The sequence below is a fragment of the Cetorhinus maximus genome, chromosome 17, assembly GCF_964194155.1.
Source record: "Cetorhinus maximus chromosome 17, sCetMax3.hap1.1, whole genome shotgun sequence".
Classification (NCBI taxonomy): domain Eukaryota; kingdom Metazoa; phylum Chordata; class Chondrichthyes; order Lamniformes; family Cetorhinidae; genus Cetorhinus; species Cetorhinus maximus.
In genome coordinates, this window is record NC_135895.1 from 24,888,559 (window position 1) to 24,912,428 (window position 23,870).

The 23,870-nt window shown below is 45.4% G+C and overlaps 2 protein-coding genes across 2 annotated transcripts in view; one reads left to right on the top strand and one right to left on the bottom strand.

Moving 5' to 3' along the window:
- Window positions 1–568: 568 nt before the first annotated feature.
- Window positions 569–2,761, top strand: LOC144692252 (transmembrane protein 125-like). Its single transcript, XM_078560850.1, has one exon. The coding sequence runs from the start codon at window positions 1,344–1,346 to the stop codon at window positions 2,001–2,003; it is 660 nt and encodes a 219-aa protein (XP_078416976.1). The 5' UTR covers window positions 569–1,343; the 3' UTR covers window positions 2,004–2,761.
- Window positions 2,762–14,586: 11,825 nt separating this feature from the next.
- Window positions 14,587–23,870, bottom strand: part of LOC144692250 (AP-1 complex subunit mu-1-like) — a 46,650-nt gene continuing 37,366 nt past the window's right edge. The window contains exons 9-12 of the mRNA XM_078560847.1: window positions 21,748–21,906; window positions 20,050–20,175; window positions 17,811–17,886; window positions 14,587–16,969 (exon numbers count right to left, since the gene is read on the bottom strand). Of these exons, the coding sequence (XP_078416973.1) occupies window positions 16,944–16,969; window positions 17,811–17,886; window positions 20,050–20,175; window positions 21,748–21,906 (387 nt within the window). The 3' untranslated portion in view covers window positions 14,587–16,943. The remainder of the gene's footprint in view (window positions 16,970–17,810; window positions 17,887–20,049; window positions 20,176–21,747; window positions 21,907–23,870) is intronic.

Consider the following 23,870-nt stretch of genomic DNA (forward strand, 5'->3'; position numbering starts at 1 on the left):
CAGGAGATTTACCTGAGCCAAGAAAACAGCACGAACAAGCCACAAGGTCCTGGAAAAAAACCCACCGAACTGCACGGCGAGTAGCGACGATGGATTTACTCTACCCTCCCAGGTGGTGACACCTTTCCTCTGGCGAAAGCAACCACAATAAAGGCTAGACCGATGACTACCTGTTTGGAGACCAGAGTAATTGATCCGATTGAGACCTGGAAATTAAACACCTTCAGCCTCCTGAGAAGCTGGAAGTGATCAGGGGAATATGATAGAAAGTACATCCAGTCCAGACTGCACATGACTGGAGCAGAACAAGCCAGAAGAAGCTTGCAGACTTTGCACTGACAATTGATTCTGCTAATAAACTGCAAATGCTCTTTGGATCCGGAGTGAGTGCATTAAAACCCACCCGTGCCGGATCTGTACAAATTCCACACCTGATTTTTTTTTGCTTCAAAACAGCTGTTTAATAGTTAAAATCCATATTAGACATTAACGCTCTCCTAAGACATGCACCCAGTGTGAAATGTCGACGCCACCTCAACCAAGTTATTTGTGATCGACAAAGTGTTAAGACTTGAGCTGGATTGAACTCGAAGGGCAGCACTGAACTGCAGAAGGCACTAAGAGCAGCTCCGATCAGCAGCCTGAGAGTCTCACTTCATGCACAGTGTTTCTCCTGGGAAACTTCCAGGCTCAGTAAATGACCGAACCTGCAGCTTTCGCGAACATCGGTCTGAGATGGGAAATAAACAACGGCAACTGTTGAAAGAAGAAAGACCGAGATAAAGAAATAAGGAAGTGTGCGCCCGCAAGACACTGGCTGATTGATCTTACAGGATAGCCTCGGACCTGTGAACCATTGGAACCATGTTCTGTGTGACTGTACGGTAAACGGCGGCAGATTTTCAGTGTATATTCCGAAGGGCACCCTCGGCTCCCCAAAAAACAACAAAATAATAGTTGGACATGTAGTCCAGGACTGTTTTATTCCGCGATACTAAGGAACTCCTGGGGAGGTTGAATGAGAAAGATTGTGCTGAAATCAAAATATGTTATGGCTGGGATTTAGAATATCTACCAGCGAAGGGCTTACTTTAGCGTAAAGTATTTAATTCCTGAGATTGCTGCCCGGGTAAACCTACAATTTGAGAAGTCTCTTAATCTCATGCTTGCACGTCTTTGTGAGTCTAGGCAGCATTGACGATTTCTGTCACAGGAAACCCATTCTCCAGGACCATTTGAGATGTATTGCTTGCTTATTTAATATCTTATTGAGCCAAGCCTCGAAAAAAATTTTTTTTTTTTTCCCCTTTTGGCTATTTGCGGGCATTTTTTTCTTCTCCCAAATGCCTGAGCTTTCTGAGATCATGTCTGGCCGTTTCCCAGCAAATCCTTCCCGAATCCAGCACAGTATCCTGGAGGATCAGGTGGAATTGTGGTGGTTCCAAGATTTTAAAAGATCCATCCTGTGCTACTCTGTGGCTGTGATCCTGATCCTAGGAACTGGGTTGGGAGGAATTGTTTTATTATCCACAGCTACTGGTAAATCGAGCGAATGGAGGCTGGGAGTAGGGACTGTCCTGTGCCTTTTAGCCCTAGCTATCCTCTTAAAACAGCTGCTGAGCTCTGCTATCCAGGATATGAACTGCATGAGGAACCGGACCCAGATTGACAAGTTAAGGAGTGGGGGGTTGATTGATTATCTGATTATTTTAGTCGCTGGGTTGGTAACAGTAGTCTCTGGTTACGTATTGATAATCCTGGCCAATTCTGACCCTTATCCTGTTAGATCCTGGAGTGACATGTTAATTGCAGGTGTTGCTATCACTTTAGCTGGCTCCATTGTCCTCCTTTCATTCCTGGTCTACAGTTTAACTTTCAAATTCTGTCCCCATATAGTGGCCAGCTCCCCGAACAGAAGGGTCCCAAGTGTTTATGTCATATCAACGGGCAATACAGAGGCGAGGCCAAGGGAGCTCTCCTCCAGTACAGCCAACCTGATATAAAATGGGCACTGACCAATTACTCAAGGAACCAGGAGTTTCTCTGAAGTTGAGCTGGCTGCACAGATTGGGCATGTTCAGCTCATGCTTTGAATGGTGAAAACAGAAACATTTACAGGTTAACTGCATTAAATAGCCCTTAACAATACCAATTAATGCGACTTGATATAAGTTGTGATTCATTTGAGTCTAACTAGTAACTCTGAGATTTGTAAATCTTAACTTATAGCAATGAACAGTAGCCGGAGAGGTGAATTTAGAAGCTTCTGCATAACATGTGAACCGAGTTGTGAAAGTTTTGATATTCGCTGATGTAAAAATTATAACTCAAAGATGGATGGGTTACTGATTTCAAATTACTATTACCTCACTAGCTGTCATGAGTTGGACTCACACATTTCAAAAAGTTCTTTTGATCCAGGGCTTTACAAGATGAATCAAAACTAATGGAAAACATAAGTGCACTTTCTATGACTAAGTAGCATCAGCCATTGTTTAGCTGCTTATAATAAATGCAATTGTTAAATATTTAAGAGTGGAATGAGTCTGTCTCTTCAAGTATCTTGCACATCTCTGTTATCTAATCTGCCTAATCTGGTATAACTACACTCATTTAATGATCCTGTACCTATTACAGTGTTTACTGGTTTGATGAAGGAAGGTGTTTTTGCTTATTTATTATTTGCTGTACTGGTCAATGTGTTCTTGGAGTGTTATGCTCTTCTGTATTTTTGTTAACATGCTGCTGAGTTGCTATATTACTCACTTTTTGTTAACATATTACTTAGAGAATAATATAGTTTATTGTTTTATTTAATGTTTTGCTGACGGCGTTATACATTCCACATTTTCATTAATATGTTGGTGATATGTTATTGTTAGTGTCGCTAGGGTGCCCTAGTACACAGTATATTTGCTGGTGTGATGGCATGTGTGTTATATCAGAGTCATTACGGCACATTGAGACCATGTGGAACAATCCAATCAGTCTCATTCCACTGCTCTTATCCCTATCGTGAATTTATTTACCCCTGTAATTACTAGGAATGTCCTGCAGCCTTTCTTGAAAAAGGGTGTCACATTTGCCACTCTTCAATCCTCTGGCATCTCCTCTTGTATCTAGGGAAGATTGGAAAATTATGGCAAGTCCTTCCACTATTTCCACCCCAACTTTCTTTAGCAATCTACAATGTAAGCCAACCAGGCCAGGTGAATTATCTACTCTAGGCATTGCCAGCCTTTCAAGTACACCCTTCCTACCAATTTTCACGCCATCCATGATGTCCACCATCTCTGGGTCTATAAATATTTTGTCAGTATCCTCTTCCTTGATAAACACCAATACAAAGTACTCAGAAGCTTTTCTAGCCTTGCCCTGTGCCTCTAAGCATATATCACTCTCTTTGTCCCTAATGGGACCCACCTCACCTATTACTATTTACATTCCGGTAGAAGATTTTTTGGTTCCCTGTTACATTAACTGCCATTCTATTCTCATATTCTCTTTTTGCCGGTCTCATTTTCCTCCTTACTTTCCCTCTCAATCTATTGTATTTGGCCTGGTTCCCATTTGAAGAATTCACCTGATATGCTTCATACACCCTCTTTTTTTTTGCTTCATCATATTCTCTATCACCCTTGTCATCTAAGGAGCCCTGGCTTTGGTTTCCTTGTCTTTCACCCTTGCTGGAATGTACCTAACCTATATCCGACACATCTCCTCCTTAAAGTTCATCCATTGTTCAATTACAGCTTTTCTTGCCCACCATTGATTCCATTTTACCCTGGCTCGATCCCCTCTCATCTCATTGAAACCGACCCTCTTCCAATTTTGAAGTTCTACTTTAGATTGTTCCTTGCTCTTTTCCTTTGCTAATTATAACTTGTGATATGATTGCTCTTAACTAAGGCCGGGACTTTGCCCTTGTCAGGCAGGCTCGGCGGACGGGGGCGGGTGAGAGCGGTCAAGAAACCGACCGCCGTCTGCGATCGGGGTCTGACCGCGATTTCACACTGGCGGGCCAATTAAGGCCCACCCAGCATGAAGGGCGCACTGCAGTGCTCAGCACTGCCTGTGTTGGGTTGGGGGTGGGGGAAGGAGGGCGAGTGGGGAACTTTGCAGATGCAACGCAGGAAAAGCTCCCCGAGGCTCAGAGCTGCCTCAGGGAGATGAAGATTAAAAAAATTAAAAACAAAGAACTTTAAAATGTTGCAAAACATTTCCCCTCATGTGGCTCTGGAATTGCAAGCAACAGGTCTCAGCTACCCATCCTTGATCTAATAATCTCTATTCCCTTTTTTAGAACCCAGTTACTACTTTGTTTAAACCACAAATTTTAATTAATGCCTGAGCAGTATTAACACAGATCCAATTAATGCACTTACTGTTGTACTTAGAAGAGGCGATGGTGTAGTGATATTGTTGCTGGATTAGGAATCCAGGGACCTAGGGTAATGCTCTGGGCACCTGGGTTTGAATCCTGCTACAGCAGATGGTGGAATTTAAATTCAATAAATATCTGGAATTAAAAGTCTAATGACGACCATGAAACCATTGCCGACTGTTTTAAAAACCCATCTGGTTCATTAATGTCCTTTAGGGAAGGAAATCTGCTGCACTTACCTGGTCTGGCCTACATGTGACTCCAGACCCACAGCAATGTGATTGACTCTTAAATGCCCTCTGAACAAGGGCAATTAGGGATGGGCAATAAATGCTGGCCTAGCCAGTGACGCCCACATCCCATGAATGAATAAACTTACCCCTATTGAAATTTTTAATTTCCCAGCTCTTAGTTTAAATGAATACCCAAATTTAGAGAGCGAAAAGGTGAAATACTCACCAATCACTTGCCTGGTTTCCTTGGACACCATGGCCAGGATGAGTCAGAGGGGAACACATGCCTGCCGATACTAGCTATCCCGCAGCTGTTTAATGCTCCAAGGAAAGTTAATTGGCTGGAGATGGGACTACCATTCCCCTCACTTGGGAGGCCACCCATCTCAGAGAGCTGCTAGCCAATCTGGTTGACTGGTGGCCCTGTAGTCCCAGAACCAGCAGAAGCAGTTGTGGCCATTGCTGGGACTACCCCATTTGAGGTTTTTTACGGCCCTCCCAGTGCCTGCAAACCCGCTGGTGGGGGATTGTAAAATTTTTTGAACTGACCCATTCTGACTCTCACTAACTTGGTTTGAGTTAAGACACATGCAGCAGAGTTCATCACATGACTTCCAGTCCCAGACTCCCGCCATTGGTCCACCTGCCTACGCCAATTGGAAAGGGAACAAACTCTCTGTTATCCAATTAGATTGATTGTCAATTAAATATCCTCTAATCCTCCATCTCCAATATCTTTACAACTGGTAAATGAAAGAGTTCAAAGAAAATTAGCAAAAGCACCATTTTGTTTAAAGCTTTGATGATATTTCTCCTGCATTGCTTGCAGCTGCATCCTGGCGATTAATCTTCAATTCCTGGAAACTCCTGGAGAGGACAAACCTGGATGATCAGCAACCCTATTTTTGGTCAGGTCCTCTCTGGTAGCTGGGTTTCAAGCGCAATCTGTTCATCTTGAATGGTGCATAGTCTCAGTCAAGGGAAGTAACCCAATGATGAGAAGTTTGCAATATACAAAATATTTCCGCGTCACCACCTAGGGCAAAAAATGAGGACTGAGGACTGTTTTTGTGCTGATCACATATATATGAGTATTACAAAGTATTTACAGTGTGGAAACATGCCATTTGACTCAGTAAGCCCATGTTGGTGTTGATGCTGCACATGAGCCTCTTCTTATCCTCTTCATCTAATGGCATCAATAGCTCTCTAACATTCAGGTCACCATTTTGATATTTATGAGAAGGATGTAGCTAGATATTCACATTTTCAGATGTAGTGTAGGGCATGTTGTAATGTGGGTTCTTTAGATGTCTCCGTGATAAGATCTTGAGACTTGTATATTTAAAAATGAACCCTTTATTGTTAACTTTTAGCTATTTACACATCCCAGGTTACTGTCATGCATGGTGCTGTTACCTCCATGCAGGCTGATTCCAGAGTGTTCCCTCTAGACTGTTCTCTCAGAGTGTGACTCTATGTATCAGACCGTGGGTGGTGCTATTCTGCAGGCCCATGCTGAATCTTGCTCTGCCAAGCACCTTAACAAGAGCAATAAGGCACATCACACAACAGGGCACATCTATTGTACAAACAGAATTAGTTACAAAGATAAGATAAACTAAGATGAAAAGGTGATGGTAACACTATTTACTCAGCAGATACCAGGCATGAGGGCACTTAAAAACTGTTCAGTCACTGCAATCGCTGACAATTGACCTTCCGCAATTTAAACCTACTCAACTGATCAGGTGGCCAGAGCTAGAGAAGGCATGTGGAGATCCTTTACAACATGTGTGTATGAGTTCTTGATGCCTTCAGGATCCAACTGCAATTTTCACTCAGCATGAGCCTGAGGCAGCAATGTCTTAGCTGCCAAACCAACCCAGTAAGCAAGAGGATCAGAATCAGAATAAGCCTGAAGGGTAAGTTTTAAAAAGGCTTAAACTTTTCTTGCTGAGCCCAGAAGAGTAACTGCAGAGTCCACTGAAAAAGCTTAGACCCTGCCCCCTCTGCCAACATCTTTCATCAGCCACCTGAAACATTAACTCTGTTTCTCTACCCCTGGATTGTGCCAGGTCTGCTGAGTATTTCTGGCATTTTCTGTTTCTATTTCAGATTTACAGCATGCGAAATATTTTGGTTTGAAAGAGCAATAGAAACTCTGATCTCTCCTTTATTATGTGATTGGGAATTTGCGGTTTATGGTCTGTTTTGTATCTGGCTGGCTGTACCCACTTGCCACAGTTAACACCCAATGGGATGAAACCCCTCACGACCGATTCAAAGGTCATCCATTTAATTCTTCATGCAGGTCAACATCTGTGCCCCAACAGGCAGTTGTGGAACTGTCTCAGTCTGAACAACTTGCTGCAAAATCTTTAAAATCATCTGATGAGAATTAATGTTTGCGTATTTTGGAATGCTTCCTCCCACTGTCCTCACAAACTTCGCAGGAAATTAAAATATCAGGAGAGCTTGTCATCATGTCAAATACTTTGCAAGTTTTTTTGGTAGAATGTTTGAATCAAACGCATGCAAGCCAAAAAATAGTAAACGTTTTATTTGTCTCCATATATAGAATCTGTAGGACTTATATATATAAGAATAAGAATAAGAAGGAACCATTGATTTTTTACAACCCTATACTTTACACGCCTTTTTATATTCCACACCGGATATACACTAAAATTGAAGTTATACCTGTCAGGAAAAACTGAACAGGCTGAGGGATCTTTTATTCAGAAAGGGAAAGAGTGGGGAATAACCCAAAACAGGCCTTTAAAGATTATGAAAGGCTAGACGAAGAGAAAATATTTCCACTTGTAGGGGAGGCCAGAACTTGGGGCCATAAATACAAGACAGTGACTAATAAATCCAAAAGGGATTTTAGGAGAAATCTCTCTAGAGGGTAAACTCACTACCACAAGGAACAACTGAGGCGAATAGCACTGAAGGGAAAGTTAGATGAACACATGAAGGAGAAAGAAATAGAAGGTAATGCAGTTAGAGTTAAATGAAAAAGTTGGGAGGAGTTTCAGTCGGAGAATAAACATCAACAAGTAGGGCTGAATGGCTTTTTTCTGTGCTGTACATTGTAATCCTGTACAATTCTATGCATAAATCCCTATCTGCTACCACATTTACATTGCAGTAAATAACTTGAGATCAATATCTGACAGCTCCAGACCATTGTAGTGCACACTGACCTGAGTCTGATCAGCACTAAGGCGTAGCATTAACTGAGTTCTGCCCAAGCATGCCCATGGCTCCACTCTCCAAGAGACCTTCTTTTCTTCAGTGTTAAAAGAGTACAGTAAGAACCTCCACTTCCTCCTAACAATGAAAAGATTTAAAAGTTCCCACTGGCTGCCAGTGCAATTAATTCTGCGAACGGTGAGGGAATATTTCCAGGATGTGGCAAGTGCGCTGAGTGAATACAGCAACTCCTGTTTGGGAAATGGGCAGTGTTCACAAATACCACAACGTACAGTCTGTGGGCATTTTCCTCAGGGGGAATACAACCCTTGACAATGATCTCTGTGAGTTTCCAAGGCTTTTACAGGTTGAGGGTATAGTCATTTTGCAGGGATTTGTCTAATCTGTTCAGGGCCCTTTCTGAAAAAGTAGTTGTAAAGTTTGGTAGAATATTGCACATAGTGGGCGGAATCGTCCCAGATTTTTGTACAAAGTGCGGTAGCGGGTGGGATAAAGGTTATTTTATCCGTCGGCCGCAATGGCGGGTCCTTGCTCTGTATCGTCTCCTCCCCAGCCTCATTAATAATGCATTCACAGGAAACACGCCGGATTGGCTCAGAATTTCCCACCCCGCTGTGACCTCAGTGCTTCCTCACTCCAGGCTCCATATTTAAAGCGTATCAGAGCACATTCCTGCTTCATGTCTACAGAACAGGACTGCTCCAGGCGACAGGTGGCCCCTATAGCAGAGAAGATGGCAGTCCCCAGATTTAGTGATGCCTATCTGGGGTGCCTGCTGGAGACAGTGGAAGGCCGCTGCAATGTTCTCTACCCCAACTCCGGCTGCAGGAGGTCCGCCAGAGTCACCAATCTGGCCTGGGAGGCAGTGGCAGTGGCGGTCAGCGCAGAGGAGGTCAGCCATCCAGTGCTGGAAGAGGATGGATGCTCTCATCCGTTCTGCCAGGGTAAGTCAACCACTTCATCACTCTCAACTCACACACTCACAAACCCATCACACATCCATAGGGGTCTTACACCTCAAGGGTCAACACCACTAACACACACACACATCCTCGCATCTCCATCAGGCTCATATCCTCTGGAGCTTACGACCTCATCCTGTCCATGGCTCCAGTCACTACAGAAATATTCCACACAATGCCTTGCGTCCTGCTCTCTCTATCTGTTTTCATGCAGGAGAAACTGGCTCACAACAGCAGGGAGATGTCCCAGACCGGGGGTAGAGTGACCCACATTAGGCCCCTCACTCATTTTGAGGAGTGTGCCATCGCGCTGACTGGTGAGGATGTGGGCCGTGACTGCAGTGACGGTGAGATCAGTGGCAAACACCCACCTGAGGATCCAGCACCACATCATCCCTCTCTCAATGCAACTGGGAGTGCTCTCTCTCCTGTTTTTGACTCTGCTGCCACGCACTAATTATCTTTGGTTCAAAGGGAGCTCTGACAAGCGACCAACGCCCTCAGCCAGTCAGTCCCTCACCTCGAGCCAAGAGGACACCTCCTCCATTGACGAGATGGAAATAAGCAGCCTGGAAAACCCATCACAGCGCTTACCCACACCCTCCACCAGCGCAGAAACACACATCTCAATGGGACCTAGATCTAGAGCAGGCTCAGGTTCACAATCTGGTGGTCACTGCACAGACATGTGTCTGCAGCAGGAGAAAGCAGGTTCAGCAAAGCTCCCTGGCACTCAAAGAATCCCTGGGGAAGAGGCATCTGTGAGGTCCGAGTCAGATGACGAGCCTCTGGATTTGGCCTTCCAACTCATTGTGGGGAGTCAGCAGAAGGTGGGGGAACATCACACAGAGCTGTTGGGAGTCCTCAGCAGAGTAGCATGCGAGTCAGAGGAGTGTGTCTGCCTGCTCTCTGATGAAGTGGTGCCCACATGTACATGTATGGAGGTCTCCAAGGGAAAGATGGTGGGCGCCATGGAGACCCTATTGCAGAAGAATGCAGAGATGTGCGCAGACATGCACTCCATTGTGATGGCCATAGGCGAGTTCCCCCCGTGGCAATGTGAGAGGGAAACATGGCACCTCGATGTTTCTCCAGGTGCTCCATCCCCTCCAGGAGTTAGGCTGGGGCCTTCAGGCACCCCAACGGAGGAGGAGCAGCAGCTGGACACCTCTGGGTCATCCACTCAGGAATCTCAGAGGCTGTCCGCTCCCTCCGAGTCCCCTTTGCCTGTGACCCCCTCAACCTCGTCCTCTGTCACCATAGAGGGAGCAGCTGGCCCACAGGAGGGCAGCCAGAGCAAGCTGGGTCACCCAAGGCCTCGGTTCTCCAGAGGACGAGCGTCAAAGTCATCAGAGGCAACAGGGCCAACCACTGCACAGGCTGTCCCCACCCCTGCTGTGGATGTCAGGGCAGCACCTAGAAGAAGTGGCAGGCCTAGGAAAGTTAAGAAATTCTGATCACAAGTGGTTGCATTGGTGAACATATTTTGTCACTTTATAATCTGAAGATATATTCACTTTAATTGAATAATGTGTAATGTTGTCCTTCAGCTTCATTGACAGACTTCACGAGTCCTCCCACTGCACACTACCACCCCCCGACATCCCCCCCACCTCCAATTGCCCCCCCACCACCCCCCCTGCCCCCCACCACCCCCAAGCTAGCAGTTCATCTGCAAGCAGCTGGACCACCAGCCGGAGTGATTCTGGAGGGAGAAGTGTGTGTGTGTGGTAAGGCCTTTTGGAGCCTTGTGCAAGCACTCTCCCGCGGAGCCTTTATTTATCACACTCATCTTACTGCCTTAACATTTTCAATGCTGCCTGCTCTTTCAGTTCTCTTTCAGTTGTCCATCTGAGCTGACCTGCAACTCCGCCCACCCGCTGATCACACTCCCGTGCAGCACCTGTGCCCGTCCAACACGAGGCTCCGCTCACTGTCGATTTCGACGACGATGATGATAGTTAGACTTTTGCTCAACTCCCCTGTCCTTTCCCCTCCCCCAGTCACCCAGGTCCTTTCCTCATCACTATCGACCCCACCCCAGCATCACCTTCCACCTCCTCACCATCACCGACCAACCTGAAACCTTGCCTTTCCAGGATGTCCTGGTGAACGTGCACATTCCCTACTTTCCTTAGAATCCCACTCCCATACACATTGACCTCTACGACCTCCTCCTTCCCACCCCCAAGGTCCATGTCTGCTTCTGAGTCCCCACCAACCACCCTCATCGTCCCTTCTACTGCTACCGATGCGCCCTGACCCCCCCACCCTTCCAGCTCACTCTGCCTCCATCATACTCACCATTCCCTCCTAGCACATCCACCCTCAGTTTGCTCCCCAGGAGGCAATCATTGACTCCACAGATCCCTCCCTTGCGTGTTCACCTGGACATCCCCCACTCCTTACTCCCCCCTTCATACCCCCTTCTCCATCATTGCTCCCTCCTCCACCCTTACTCCCTCCTCCATCCTTACTCCCTCCTCCACCCTAACTCCCTCCTCCCCTCGGACACCTTCCTCCCTAGGCTCCACAAGCGTAATGGTAAATCTGGAGTGGGGGGATGATTCCTGTCGGGCCTCACTTTGCATCCCATTAGTGGGATGCAAAGCAGGTTCACTCCAGCCTCCAGCGAGATTGGTGTTCCGCCATTGTGGACACCATCGGATGAACCGATATTTGGCCTTCGCGCCATATTGTCCCACCCGCCATGATGCCCGATGCCAAGCGGGCCGGAAAATTCCTGCCAGTGTCGTTAGCAGCAAACAAATACCAGATAATGGCCATCTCCAACAAGAGAGAAGCTGCCCATCTCCTTTTGACATTTAACAGCCGGCAATCCCATCACTGAATCCTGTAACCATCAACATGCAGTCACGATTGACCACAAACTGACCTGGACTAGCCACCTAAATACTGTGGCTACAAGAGCTGGTCAGAGGCTGGGACTTCTCTGGCAAGTAACTCACCTCCTGGCTCCCCAAAGCCTGTTCACTATCTACAAGTAACAAATCAGGAGTGTGATGGAATACTCTCCAGTTGCCTGGATGAGTGCAGCTCCAACAACACTCAAGAAGCTCAACAGCCCACTTGATTGGCACCCATCCACCTCCTTAAAAGTTCACTCTGTCCACCACAACTCAGTGTGACTTCAGTGGGTACCATCCAGAAGAAACATAGCAGCAATTTACCAAGGCTCCTTCAACAGCACCTCCAAAATCCATGACTTCTACCACTTAGCATAACAATGGCAACAAGCAAATGAGAACACCATCATCTGCAAGTTCCTCTCCAAGGCATACACCATCCTGATGTGGAAAAATCATCGCCATTCCTTCATTGTTGTTGGGTCAAAATCCTGGAACTCACTCCTTGGCACTGTGGGTGTACCTATGTGGACAGCAGAAGGCAACTCACTACCACCTTTGCCTTTGACACCCACATCTCATGAATGAATTTTAAAAAAATTCTTGATGGGTGTAATACTGGAAGCATTATCATACAACCTCCTCTTCCAACCATCCCATCTAGTCAAACAGGCCTGTTTTTTCACCACCTCCAATGTTTTTACAACTAATAAACAAAAGTGTTCAAAGTAAATCTTTATAATATATTTTTTGTAGTGAATGCACCTGTGAATTATCTCCCAGGTTGTTCACAGCAGGAGATCCATCTTTTATTTCTGGAGGCTCCATGTCAATACTGGACTGTTGGCAGTAGGCTTTTCGGGCCTACAATGCCTTATTAAAATAAATGGCTTTAAGTGGCTGAATTAAGTTGGAGACTCTTCCATCAAATGGCTGTCTCATCTCAGATGTCACACCAAAAGCCTCCATTTACACGGGTGCTATTAATTTGTGAAAAGGCAAACTAAATAACTTCTTGTAAGTACCATGTCCATGACTCTCAGACACATGAATCCTGCCTTTTCATAATCTTTACTCCAATAGCAATACATTAAATTCTGAAAATCTCTCTTTCCATCTTAAAATCTCCAAGTCCCTGAATCATTATTGTAATTCTTTTGAGCCCTACTAGTGCCTCAGTATTATTTCAAAGATGGCGTGATCAAAAGGCACACAGCATAATAGCTATTCAATTAACCTTGGGTTATATAGCGATGCAGCAATTTATTCTGACTTACGCTTGGCTGTTATTGAGATCAATTAGCTTTGTTGGTAAAAAACTTCACAATGACTTGATCCTTTCAACAACAAGAATAACTTGTATTTATATAACCCCTTTAACGTCATAAGACATCCCAAGATGCTTCACAGGGGCATTAAAAATAAAATATGACACCAAGCCGCATAATGGAATATCAGATGCAGATAAGCAAAGGCTTGATCAAAGATGTAGGTTTTAAGGAATGTCTTAAAGGAGGAAACTCAAAGAGCGATGGAGAATTTTAGAGAGGGAAATACAGAGCTTAGGGCTCAGACAGTCGAAGGCGTGACCACCAAAGGTGGAATGATTAAAATGGGGATTTTCAAAAGGCCAGAATTAGTGGAACTCAGATATCTGAGAGGATTTTAGGAATGGAGGAATTTAGAGAGATTGGGAGGGGTGAGGCATTGGAGGAATTTGAAAGAAGGATGAGACTTTTAAAACAGAGGCATTGCTTAACCGGGAGCCAATGTAGACCAGCGAGAACAGGGGAAGAAATGGAACAAATTTCATCAATTGGTTAGCAGTCACCGCTAAACCCCTTCCTGCCCTAGTTAATAAGACACAAAGAGGGAAATTTTAAACTTGCGACAGAAACTCAGCGGTGTATCCACACACCTGCCCAAACCCATCAGTGGGAAGTCCTCACAATTTTTAGCTTCAGACTCATTGTCATACCGTCAATGGGCTACCCCGATACTCAATGAGCACCAGGTGACAGCTGACCAAAGTGAAAATCCAGCAGCTTCATTAGTGGGCTGAGTCTGAATCTGGCACATGAAAGGTTGGAATTAGGGGGTTGGGGGTCCAACCAGTGGCTGATAGTGAGGGATCATAGCAGGATGCTAGTGTTTGGTATTATTCACGGCACCTGCATCATTGTGTGGGAGAGGAATGCAGGTTCTGATTGTTTAGGGCCCAGTGTTACTGCAAAAATAACAGAGAAGCTAACAGTGCTCGCTATTATTATAAAGGAATTGGGGCAGCAGCCTCCAGCAGGTCTGCTGTTAAACATGGAAATCAGGAAGCTGCTGTCTGTGTTGTCCTGCTATCCAAAAGCTTCACAATACTTTTAATTCACCCAGAGCCACAGCATTGGAAAACATGAATTGTGTGAAGTTGCTGTCATTCAGTAATGCTGTAATACCTACTAAAAAACACCAGAAAAAATTAGGACTTGTCCACTCTAGCAAAGGTATGTTTTTTAACAATGCGATATATCTCAATTGTAGCCAGAAAAGCTCTTTTTTATTTTTTACAAATTTGGAGGTTCATTCCCTCAGAGTTTAATTATTGTTGCAGATTTAAGAAAAAAAAGTTTTTAAAAAATTCTTTCTGCCATTTATCTCTCTTTTTTAATCCTACATTTCTTTCCCTCTCTTTATTTTGCTTTTTGTACCTGGTTTGACATTAAATTAAATATTCTCAATAACATTTCCTGTTTCAGACTCAGCACTGCTTATTAACACTTCAATCTGATTGGTTGAGGAGATACACAGTTACTTACCCTGTTCACACAGTTCCCAGGTCCCCTATAGAGGGCACTGCACCAAACTGGCTTTCTAATTTACAGCAAGTCCCAGTGCAAAAATCACACAGGAAGTCTGTGGGCAAGTGTAGGTGCAGTGAAAAGCTGGTGTCGTTTATTCGCCACTGAGCGCAAAATGCATCTTGTAGCTTTACATTTTTCCCCAGTGTCTACATGCAAGCAAAAATAAAACAACAAAATACAAAAGCTTTGCACTAGGGAGTGGTGAAGAAAGAACTAGAGGAATGAATAAATTAAATAATAAAATAATCAAGGGTTACTAGCAGAGGAATTCAGCTTCCACCCAAAATGGGGTCTTGTGGGCAAGGCCACCGCCCAATGACGTGGAACAGCCCAAATTTGGCTTTGTGCCTCTCTGGAAATGCTACTCCCGATGGTTACTGGCAGCTTGCCTACTGGGATTGCTGTATAATTGGGCAAGCTGTGCTGCCATTTAAAAGGAGACTCTTAAACTTGAGATGTACTTTGTCTGTACTGTGTGTTTCTATGCTTGAAAGTGGAGAATACAGTGAGTGTGATGACTGCAAAGGCCTCAAGATCTTCAGACAGCCCAATGGAGGTTCAGGTGAAGGTGGTCAGCTGGAAGACGGGACCCGGTTTCCTGCTAGTGGGAGGAGGGTGACAAAGCAAATAGCTTGGTACCTGTAGGCTGAGGTGGTCGAGCCAGTGAGTACAAAGAGCATAACACCCAGAAGCTGGCTGAAATGTAGGAAGATAAAATTCAATCAACTGACCGGAGCTACTAAGATTCCCATTCACATCTCTCTTACGCTCTGATTAGGCCTAAATGACCTGTTACCTCATGAGCCTTCTCTCCTCTGCTCTCTATCAGTCTCCTCCAATTACAGCAGCACACTTCACTCAACCTCCCTCTGGTGCTTCTTGCACGCTCTGCACATTATCCTCACAATTATTCTCCTCACTTCTTAAACTTGTGATACCTTTTCATGCACTTTCCACAAAGTCTAGCCTTGCACACATATCTTCATTACCTTTCAGCAGGCCATATACTAACAGGCTCCATTTCTCCTTGCAGGACAAGCTGGCAAGCAATAAAATTATGGTCAGCAGCAACCTGTGCTTTTAATGTGTGTTCCACAGGAGCACTCCTGCACCTCCTGGATCCACATTCAGGTAAGTACAATTTAACAAACCCACCTACTGTTGGTGGCCTGTAGCCTTACCGTTTTAGGGCTGCTGATTAGGTCTCATGATGACTTGGCTTTCCTGAACACAGCCGGCCTGGTACTCAGTTATGGAGCCTTCATTGAATAACTTTAGACAGTTTCAGTGGAAGCTCAGGCTGCTGCTATTCAGGCTCTGGGTTCCAATATCGTCCAGCTTGCTAAATGCGAAAGGAAACATGGTCAGGGACTCCCAGCTTGCCACATTAACCCTGTAAGGTCCAGGTGCCAAATGGGCCTCCTGCTGGTTGTGACAGCGTGAGGAATCAGCCAGCTCCCATGTTCAGTGGGCCAATGGCAAGTGACCAGATAATCTTCTCACTGGGCTCTTTAAACATACATTCAAATATAAAACTCAGTGATAAGCAACTCTGGATGTTTGGATAAGTATTAGAAATGGTACTAAATTGGTGGAATTGTTGGGAAATGTCATGCAAAAAAAGTCATGGTGGCCTCGTGTAAATGTATCTGCCCGCAAGATGGTGAATACTTCTTGCGCATTTGAGATGTTGGAATACAAAAACCTGATCAATATAATGGATCTCCAGACAGGCGATGAGAAAATCTACCCTTCTATTTTTTTCACTTTGCTTCTTTTTTGTCTGTTATTTATGACCTTTTCTCCAATTAAATGAGAGGACATGGAGATCATGGAAGTGGACCTTCACTTCTGATTCCCGTGGTGCATCCCAACATAAAGAGCTTTGAGCAAGGAAGCACAGGGGCAATTTGGGATTTGGTTGTGGGGTGGGGTGGGTGGAAGGGAAGAAACAAAAGTTGCATGCAGGCAAAGGAAGCAGAACCTCCTCATGGCCCCAAGTGGTTATGCTTGTGTCAAAGACATCAGACCTTCCTCTGTATCAGCTCAGTGAAAACGTCAACTGTTGCTTTAATGGTCTTCTGCGTTAGTAGCTTTCGAAATTAAACTGTATGACAGAAAATCCAGCAAGGTGCAGCAATTAACCTGCCCAGCAGCATTCACCTGACTGTTTCCAAGTAACAGTGAAGGAACAATAATGAAAATTAACCTAACGCATATCCAGAAGCAACAAAGAAATGGTACATCAATAACAAGTCACATTTTCCTATCTTGTTTGGTAGGAACTGTGTTTCAACTTTTCACTCTGTAGTATCCATAATCTTGAAGCCTTGTGGAGTCAGAGTTAAGATTCCTTCTCTTTTTAATAACTTTGTTCACAAATTGTGTTCTTTCAAACATGGGAATTCCACTGGGCAGCAGAACTCCTACTGATTTGTACGCAATTGATAATCTGGAATACAACGCAGACACACAAAGCAATCAGGGAAAGGGCCAGTTGCAAGTAGCAAACTCTAACTCTCACATATGAAACCACTCCTCTCCCAAATACCAACTTTCACATTGAGACTTAAATTTGCACCAAAATCTTCAGTTCAGATCTCATGCTGGTCCAGGTATTAAAGCCATTCACCCTGTCCTTCCAATTTACACTATGGGTGACAGCAAACAGTGGAATTTATTTCAGGTTTGAGCACATATAATCACTCTTATGTAATTTGATGACCCTTTTCTTACTCAGAAGGTTGCTTGGATACCTAGACTATAAGAACACTGCTGGATTGATTACACCAGAGAGATCATGGTACAGATCCACATTTCAGGTGCACACTATCACTGAGCCACTTTGATAATGGTTATAGCTCCACAGGTTTGCATAGTCTCCAGAGCGGCGTAAAAAACGTGACAATTTCCTAAAATGGTTGCAATGGGGTGATGTGGTCTATCAAACCTGTCCCATATATCTGGGTTTAGAAATGTTTCGAAGGTATGGGTTTGCTGCGTTTTTAGCGATGGAAGGAATGACACAGGAGTCGGAACTCAGGTTGCCAACCTCCAGGGTCGTTCTGGAGTCTTCAGGGATTGACGGTTAATCTGCTGGACGCTGCTCTGTGCAACCCAGAAGAACTATCATAAGGGCATCAAACAAATTTTGTGATTTTTTTTTAAACCCATTTTCTTTGAATACATCTGTTTGTTTTTATAAAAATGTTGGAGCTAAAACTAACAGTAAAATTATAAAAAGAAATTAAATAATAATAAAGTGGATTTTTTTTTCACACCCAATTGCTTACCTCCACTCTGAGTAATGTAACGAACCCAGGGGAGAGCTTGATAGCCACTCTTCTCAATGATTTTCAGGTAGCGCACCTAGTTTAAAACAAAAATGAGTTTTACACACCCTTTATAGTGAATTTTACAAAACATCTTTGGATCTGGCCAACTCTCATTGTCATTTTATTTTCAATGCATTTCTCTGCTGGACCACTGTGAACAAAAACGAAACAAATGTGCCTGAATTGTGCTAGGAAAAACAGAATTTCAGCTGTGGCAAACAGCTACCAGCGCTGATTGCTGATGGATATCACAGTCACACGGCAGTCATAGGGCAGGATTTTTCGGATGGCGAAGTCTCCCGCATTCCCGCCAATGACAGAAGCTCCACCGCCATTTAACGCTCTGAGGTGTGTTGGTTGGAGATGGGACTTACCCCTCACTGAGGTAGGAGTCCTGCCTCAGGGAGCTGTCGGCCAATCAGATTGATGAGCAGCTCTGTAGTCCCAACAGCGCCAGTGGCAGTAGTGGCCAGGATTGGGACTACAAGCAGTCTCCAGAATCCCAGAGTGCAAGACCAGGTAAGTGTGAGTGGCCTTATGGTGGGGTGGGGAGTTGAGACCTGGGGAGGGGGTTGTGGGTAGAGGGGGCTGGGGGAATTGATGGAGATGCCAGTGGGGGTTGCAGGGGGTAGGGGCGGTGGGAGGGAGACCCGCCGGGTAGAAGAAATCAAATGGGTTGGTGTCTGAAAATCGGAAAAGATCAGGGCTAGGTGGATGGGACAATAGGAGGAGTGCTGCCATCAGGAGGGAGTGAAAGATCAGGATTTGGTGGGGGGGTGGATGTAGGGGAGGGCGGTGGGAAGTCAGCCGATTGCAATAATGAGAACAGGCTGTAGGCTGCGACCAGCAGAAAGTTTGCTCGAGGGGACGGGGAGAGAAAACCTGCTATTCCAAGATTGCAAGCAGCTCTATAAAAACACTTAGCTGTTTGTTCCGACAGCTTCTGTCTCTATTTTGCTGCTGGGTTTCCCTGCACTGGGAAGCCTGATTTAAATGTTATAATGAATTGTGCCACCTCTTGAGAACAAGACTTGCACAGCACTAGACCCTCTCGACCCTCTCCCTGCCCATTCAGTGAGGGGTAATAATCCATATGCGCGTGGGGGTTTGACATTAATTCTATTGATAACTTTGCTAAAAAAAAAAGGTCAGTGTGAGCAGGAGATGGAGAATCCTGTTTTGTAATAATTAAGACTTTAAAAAAAATATAGGATGTATAGGACAGAATCTGGCCATTCTGCCCAAATGAGCTGTTGTTTATGCTCTGCATGAGCCTTCCTCCCCATCCCTTTTCATCTTGTCCCAAAAACATAACATTTATTCCTTTCTGCCTCATTGTGTTTTGCTGAAGTTATTGTGAAGAATCTCACTGCTGCCTTGGGTATCAAGTACTGGGTGGTGTCAAAAATTACATCATAAGATGGAAGTGTGACCTCGACAAGGTTAGAATAATTTGTTCTGAACTGGAATCCATCAGACTGTCCTGAAGCAGATAATAATTAAGAGGACTAGACTGGATTCAATGAAATAGATTAAGTTGGATGGGGCTAGCCCATGTATGTGTGTGTGTGTGTGTGTGTCTATACTGACTGGACTGGATTAAGATAGAGCTAGATCTTAACTTTCTACAATACTGTGAAACAACAGAGACATAGTCAGCAGCTGGTTTCACATCTTTCCCAATGTATTGACTTAAAATACCCATCACAACATCTGTTTAACAGATCAAGATAAACCTAGAGCATGTATGGCAGCATGTCCTTAGTACTGTGCTAGTGGACCTAGTTTTGCAGTTTTTGGAGTGATTGACATCGTCGATCTTCGGGCCTTCCATAGGACAGTTACACATTCATCAAACACTGCTGGTATACAGATGTTAATAACAGTTATGATGAACAGGTAGTTTGCTGTCCAGTGCACTAGGCTTGTATTGACTAAGCAATATATGAGCGTACATGTGTGTGTGTGTGTGTGTGTGTGTGTGTGTGTTTTGTCTGTATAAATTGATACAAATGCACATATAAATAGTCTACATTGGACTTGACTAAACCGTACTGCTCTAAATGTTATCACCAACTAGTCTAGATGAAGCTTTTTTTATTCCAAAGCAATCACGTTCTCTTCGAAAAGAACCAGGAAACAAAAGGTTAAACATAAGAGTGAATATTTCAGACTTCCCCTTTTAATAAGTGCTGACCTGAATTCCAGAGACAGTGAAATATGGAATTTCAAACTTGACAGTGATGGGCGGCTTCCCCTCCTGCTCCTCACTCTCAACACTTGGGAGGCCAAAGTGAGCCCGCATCAAGTACTCCTTGCCACCCTGCAAAGAACGAAAACAGGAGATGGCCACAAGCAAGAAACGAGAGAGCCTTGCAATAAAGTGCTAGAAGAGGTGCAAGGTCTATAGTGGTGCCAAGAAATTTGGAGTAAGTTTCAAATTCCACTTAAATGAAATAAAATTTATTCCACATGAAAAGAATAAACTAGCTTATTTAAATTATGTTCACCTTATTACTTTCTTTATTTTACTTTATTTGGGCCGAAGGGGCTTTTGAACAGTTATCACAAAGCCTTAGCAAGCTACGGACTTTGATAAGGTCTCTCCGGGAGAATGTTTAATTGTCCCTCTTTTCCCAATCTTAGAAAAAGGGGCAGGGTTTAATGAAGGCGATGGGGGTGGGGTCTCACCCACTGGCTGAAGATCTGGAAGGAGCCCTGTGTCGCTTATTTTTGGGAAAGCCTGTCAAATTAAGTGCCACTCAGGCACTTGACAGGCCAGCAACAGGTCTTCCCTTGGGATCAAGGACCCCAGTGGTGCAAATCGTACCCGTTGAGAGCTGCCGGTCAGTCAGAGGCTGGCAGCGGTATTGAATGGCAGCAGCACAGGGGAGGCAGTGGCTGCTGCCGGCAAGACACCCACCCATGGCCTAGGATTGTAGCTGGAACCCAGTCCACGGGTGAATAATGGCTGGACGGGGTGGTTGCAGGGTGGGGGAAAGTTTGGATAGGGGGATCAGCAGGGGTTGACTCTCAGCGGGCTGCCCCTTTTCCAATGTCAGGTCCCTCGATCAGGGACCCCCACCCACCCCCCCAACACCCCCCACCCCACCACACCTGGGATCCAGCAAACAACCCCGCATGGGTTTGCTTGTTGTGCTCCCTGCGTGGCAAGCCCTCCCCACCCCCGCTGCTGGGTTAATACCAGCGATGGCAGGAAGAGGCCCTTAAATTAACTGCCCACTTAAGGGCCACAATTGGCAATGGGGCAGTGAGGCTGTCCACAGGCCTTCCTGCCATGGACTTAATCGCCATGGAGGCAGAAAGGCGACAGGCTCCCATCCCCCACCCGTCCAATTAAACGCCCCTCGGCACCAAATTTGCCATGGCGGAGTGTTGTGATATTGTATGCATGCCAATGCGGACAATGAGATATATCTTTAAGAAGCTGCACAGTGACATCACTGCGTGAGAGGCTGGTGTATTGCAGATACTCATTACTGCCTGTGACCCTGCATCAGCAAAACTCTATGTACATCTTAGGAGTCAGGCATATAAGTCATGTGATCAGCCTATGTAACTGTTAGGACCCAGGCCAGATCAAGGCCTGCGCAGGGCTGCATATACTTGTTGCTAGTAATAAACTTCAGATACTTGTGTTCGACCAGAACCCTCGTCAGTCTCAATATTTTACTTAGAATAGAAAGCATAAAGACAAGTCCTTTGAGTTCTACATCGAGATCCTCAACATATATGGTGGCAGCAGACTGCAGCCTACCATGTCATGGAGGGCATTAAAGCAAGAGTATTCCAATACTTTATGTAAGCACAAGTCTGACTCCTGATAGGCTGTACCACTCTATTATTAATACTGTGAACTTTCGGCATTACTCACAGGGAAAGACTTGATCGACCAGAGGACAACATTCTTTTCTGGCAGCCATTTTGCACTGCCTGTACTGGTCTTGAACTTCGGTGAATCAGCATCACTGGGAACTGGTACAAAAATCTCAATATTGTTCGCTGTAGAGCGGTGTTTAAATTGACTCTTAGCCTGAATTTGAGTAGGTAGAAAACTCTGAGTTATGAAATTAAGGTAACAAGTAAACAATTAGATAGATAAATATGACTTATGTACATTAGCAATAAAAAGATAAAGGATTAACATCCACATGCATACGCTCATGCACAGGCTCTCACACACACACACAGACTCACCCAGAGAGGCTGGAATCATCCCAGGTTTGCACTAAATGCGGTGGTGCGCGTGTGCGCGGGAAAAACGACTTTTTACCCACCAGCCACAATTGCGGCTTCTCACCCCATATTGTCCCAATCCCGCTGCATTAATTATACATTCCTGGGGAACACGCCGTTTCGATGCTGGGTGGGCTCTGATTCACCCACCACACCGTCACCTCACCACTTCATCACGCTGGGCGCCACATTTAAAGTACAGCTGCACGCACACCTCTCAGCGCTTCCAGCCCAAGACTGCTGCAAATAAGACATGGCCCCGAAAGGCAAGAATACTGCAGCCCCCAGGTTTACTGACATGTCCCTCAAGCGCCTTTTGGACTCTGTAGAGGCCTGCCATGATGACCTCTACTCCCACTCTGGCCGCAGGAGGGGTAGCAACATTGCCACTCCAGCTTGGTAGGTGTTGGCAGTGTTGATCAGTGCCAATGCTGCAGTAGAGAGGTTGGCCATCCAATGCAGATAGAGGATAAATGATCTCATCCATGCAGCCAGAATATGGCAACTGCCTCATCACTCTAAACTCACACACTCGCAAGGCCATCACACATTCACTGGCATCTCACTCACTGCCAGCTCAAGGGATATCACTACTCATTCTTTCACATGCAGCCTCACATCTCCATCTGGCCTTATCTCCTCTGGAGACTGCCTCCTCAGCCCTCACCATCTTGAGGCCACTTGCACAGGTCAACCTGTGCCTCCAGACAAACCCTGGGATACCCTCCTTCCCCAGCACAGCCCTCGTCCTGCAGCCCCTTCCCTTGGGTGAGGCCACTTCTACCCCTTCCCCAAGCAAGCTCTAGCCCTGCAGCTTGTACAAAGCCTTACAGCTGGTTTGGTAGGTAGAGACCTGCCCGTGAACCCCCCTAGAAGTGATGTGTTGCTCTCTATGAAGCCTGGTGCTGATGACTGCGAGTGCTGCCCAAAGCAAGGTGAACAAATAAACCTTGAAGCCCTGAGTGAAATGCAGCCCACCAAGTGCACGCCTTAAATATGTTGTTGTGAGACACAGTTGTGAATCAGTGTGCAGTCGCGCCTTCAAGGGTGGACGATCCAGTGTGGGGGGGGGGATTAGTCTGGCGGGCTAGCCTTATAATGATATGCAGATGTATTACAATGAGGTTCCCAACATCCGATGGTGGGAAACGTGGTCCGCCATCGACAGGCTGAGGGGATGATCGCAAACTGGTTTTGGCCTTCTTGCCATATTGTCCACTCACACCCGATGCCAGCGGGCATGGAAAATTCCACCTAGGACTGGGTTTTCAGCTCGGCATTGAGTGCAAGCCTGACATGCATGAACATCCTGATGTCATCGCGCATTCGCGCAATATTTTGGTTGGTGGGCGCGCGTGGGAGTCAGCAGCGCACCCGCAGACAATAAAGAAGGCTGTTAAACCCATTAATAAATTAATTAAAGTGAATTTTTTCCCTGACTGTCCAACCTTACATTGGGTGGGTGGGTGAATTGGCCAAGCGGCTTCTGCATTTTTGAGGAAACCTCATCCACGGGGCAGGATGAGGTTTCCGGTGTTCATTAAAACTCATTTTTAACATGTCCCTGCTCATGTGACAGAGCCATGTTTACCTTAATTTCAAATCTTTATTTTTAATGTTAAAAATCTTCAGTTCCCTGAGGCAGCACTGTGCCTTCAGGGAGCTTTCACTGAGCGCATCCGCCATGCATGCGCAGACTTCAGCATTTGTTTCGCGTTAATTGGCCAGCCAGCGTGAAATTTGTGGTCAGGGCCCGATCGC

Excerpts from the sequence above, each read along its gene's own strand:
- LOC144692252 (XM_078560850.1), top strand. The coding sequence starts at position 1,344 with ATGCCTGAGCTTTCTGAGATCATGTCTGGCCGTTTCCCAGCAAATCCT.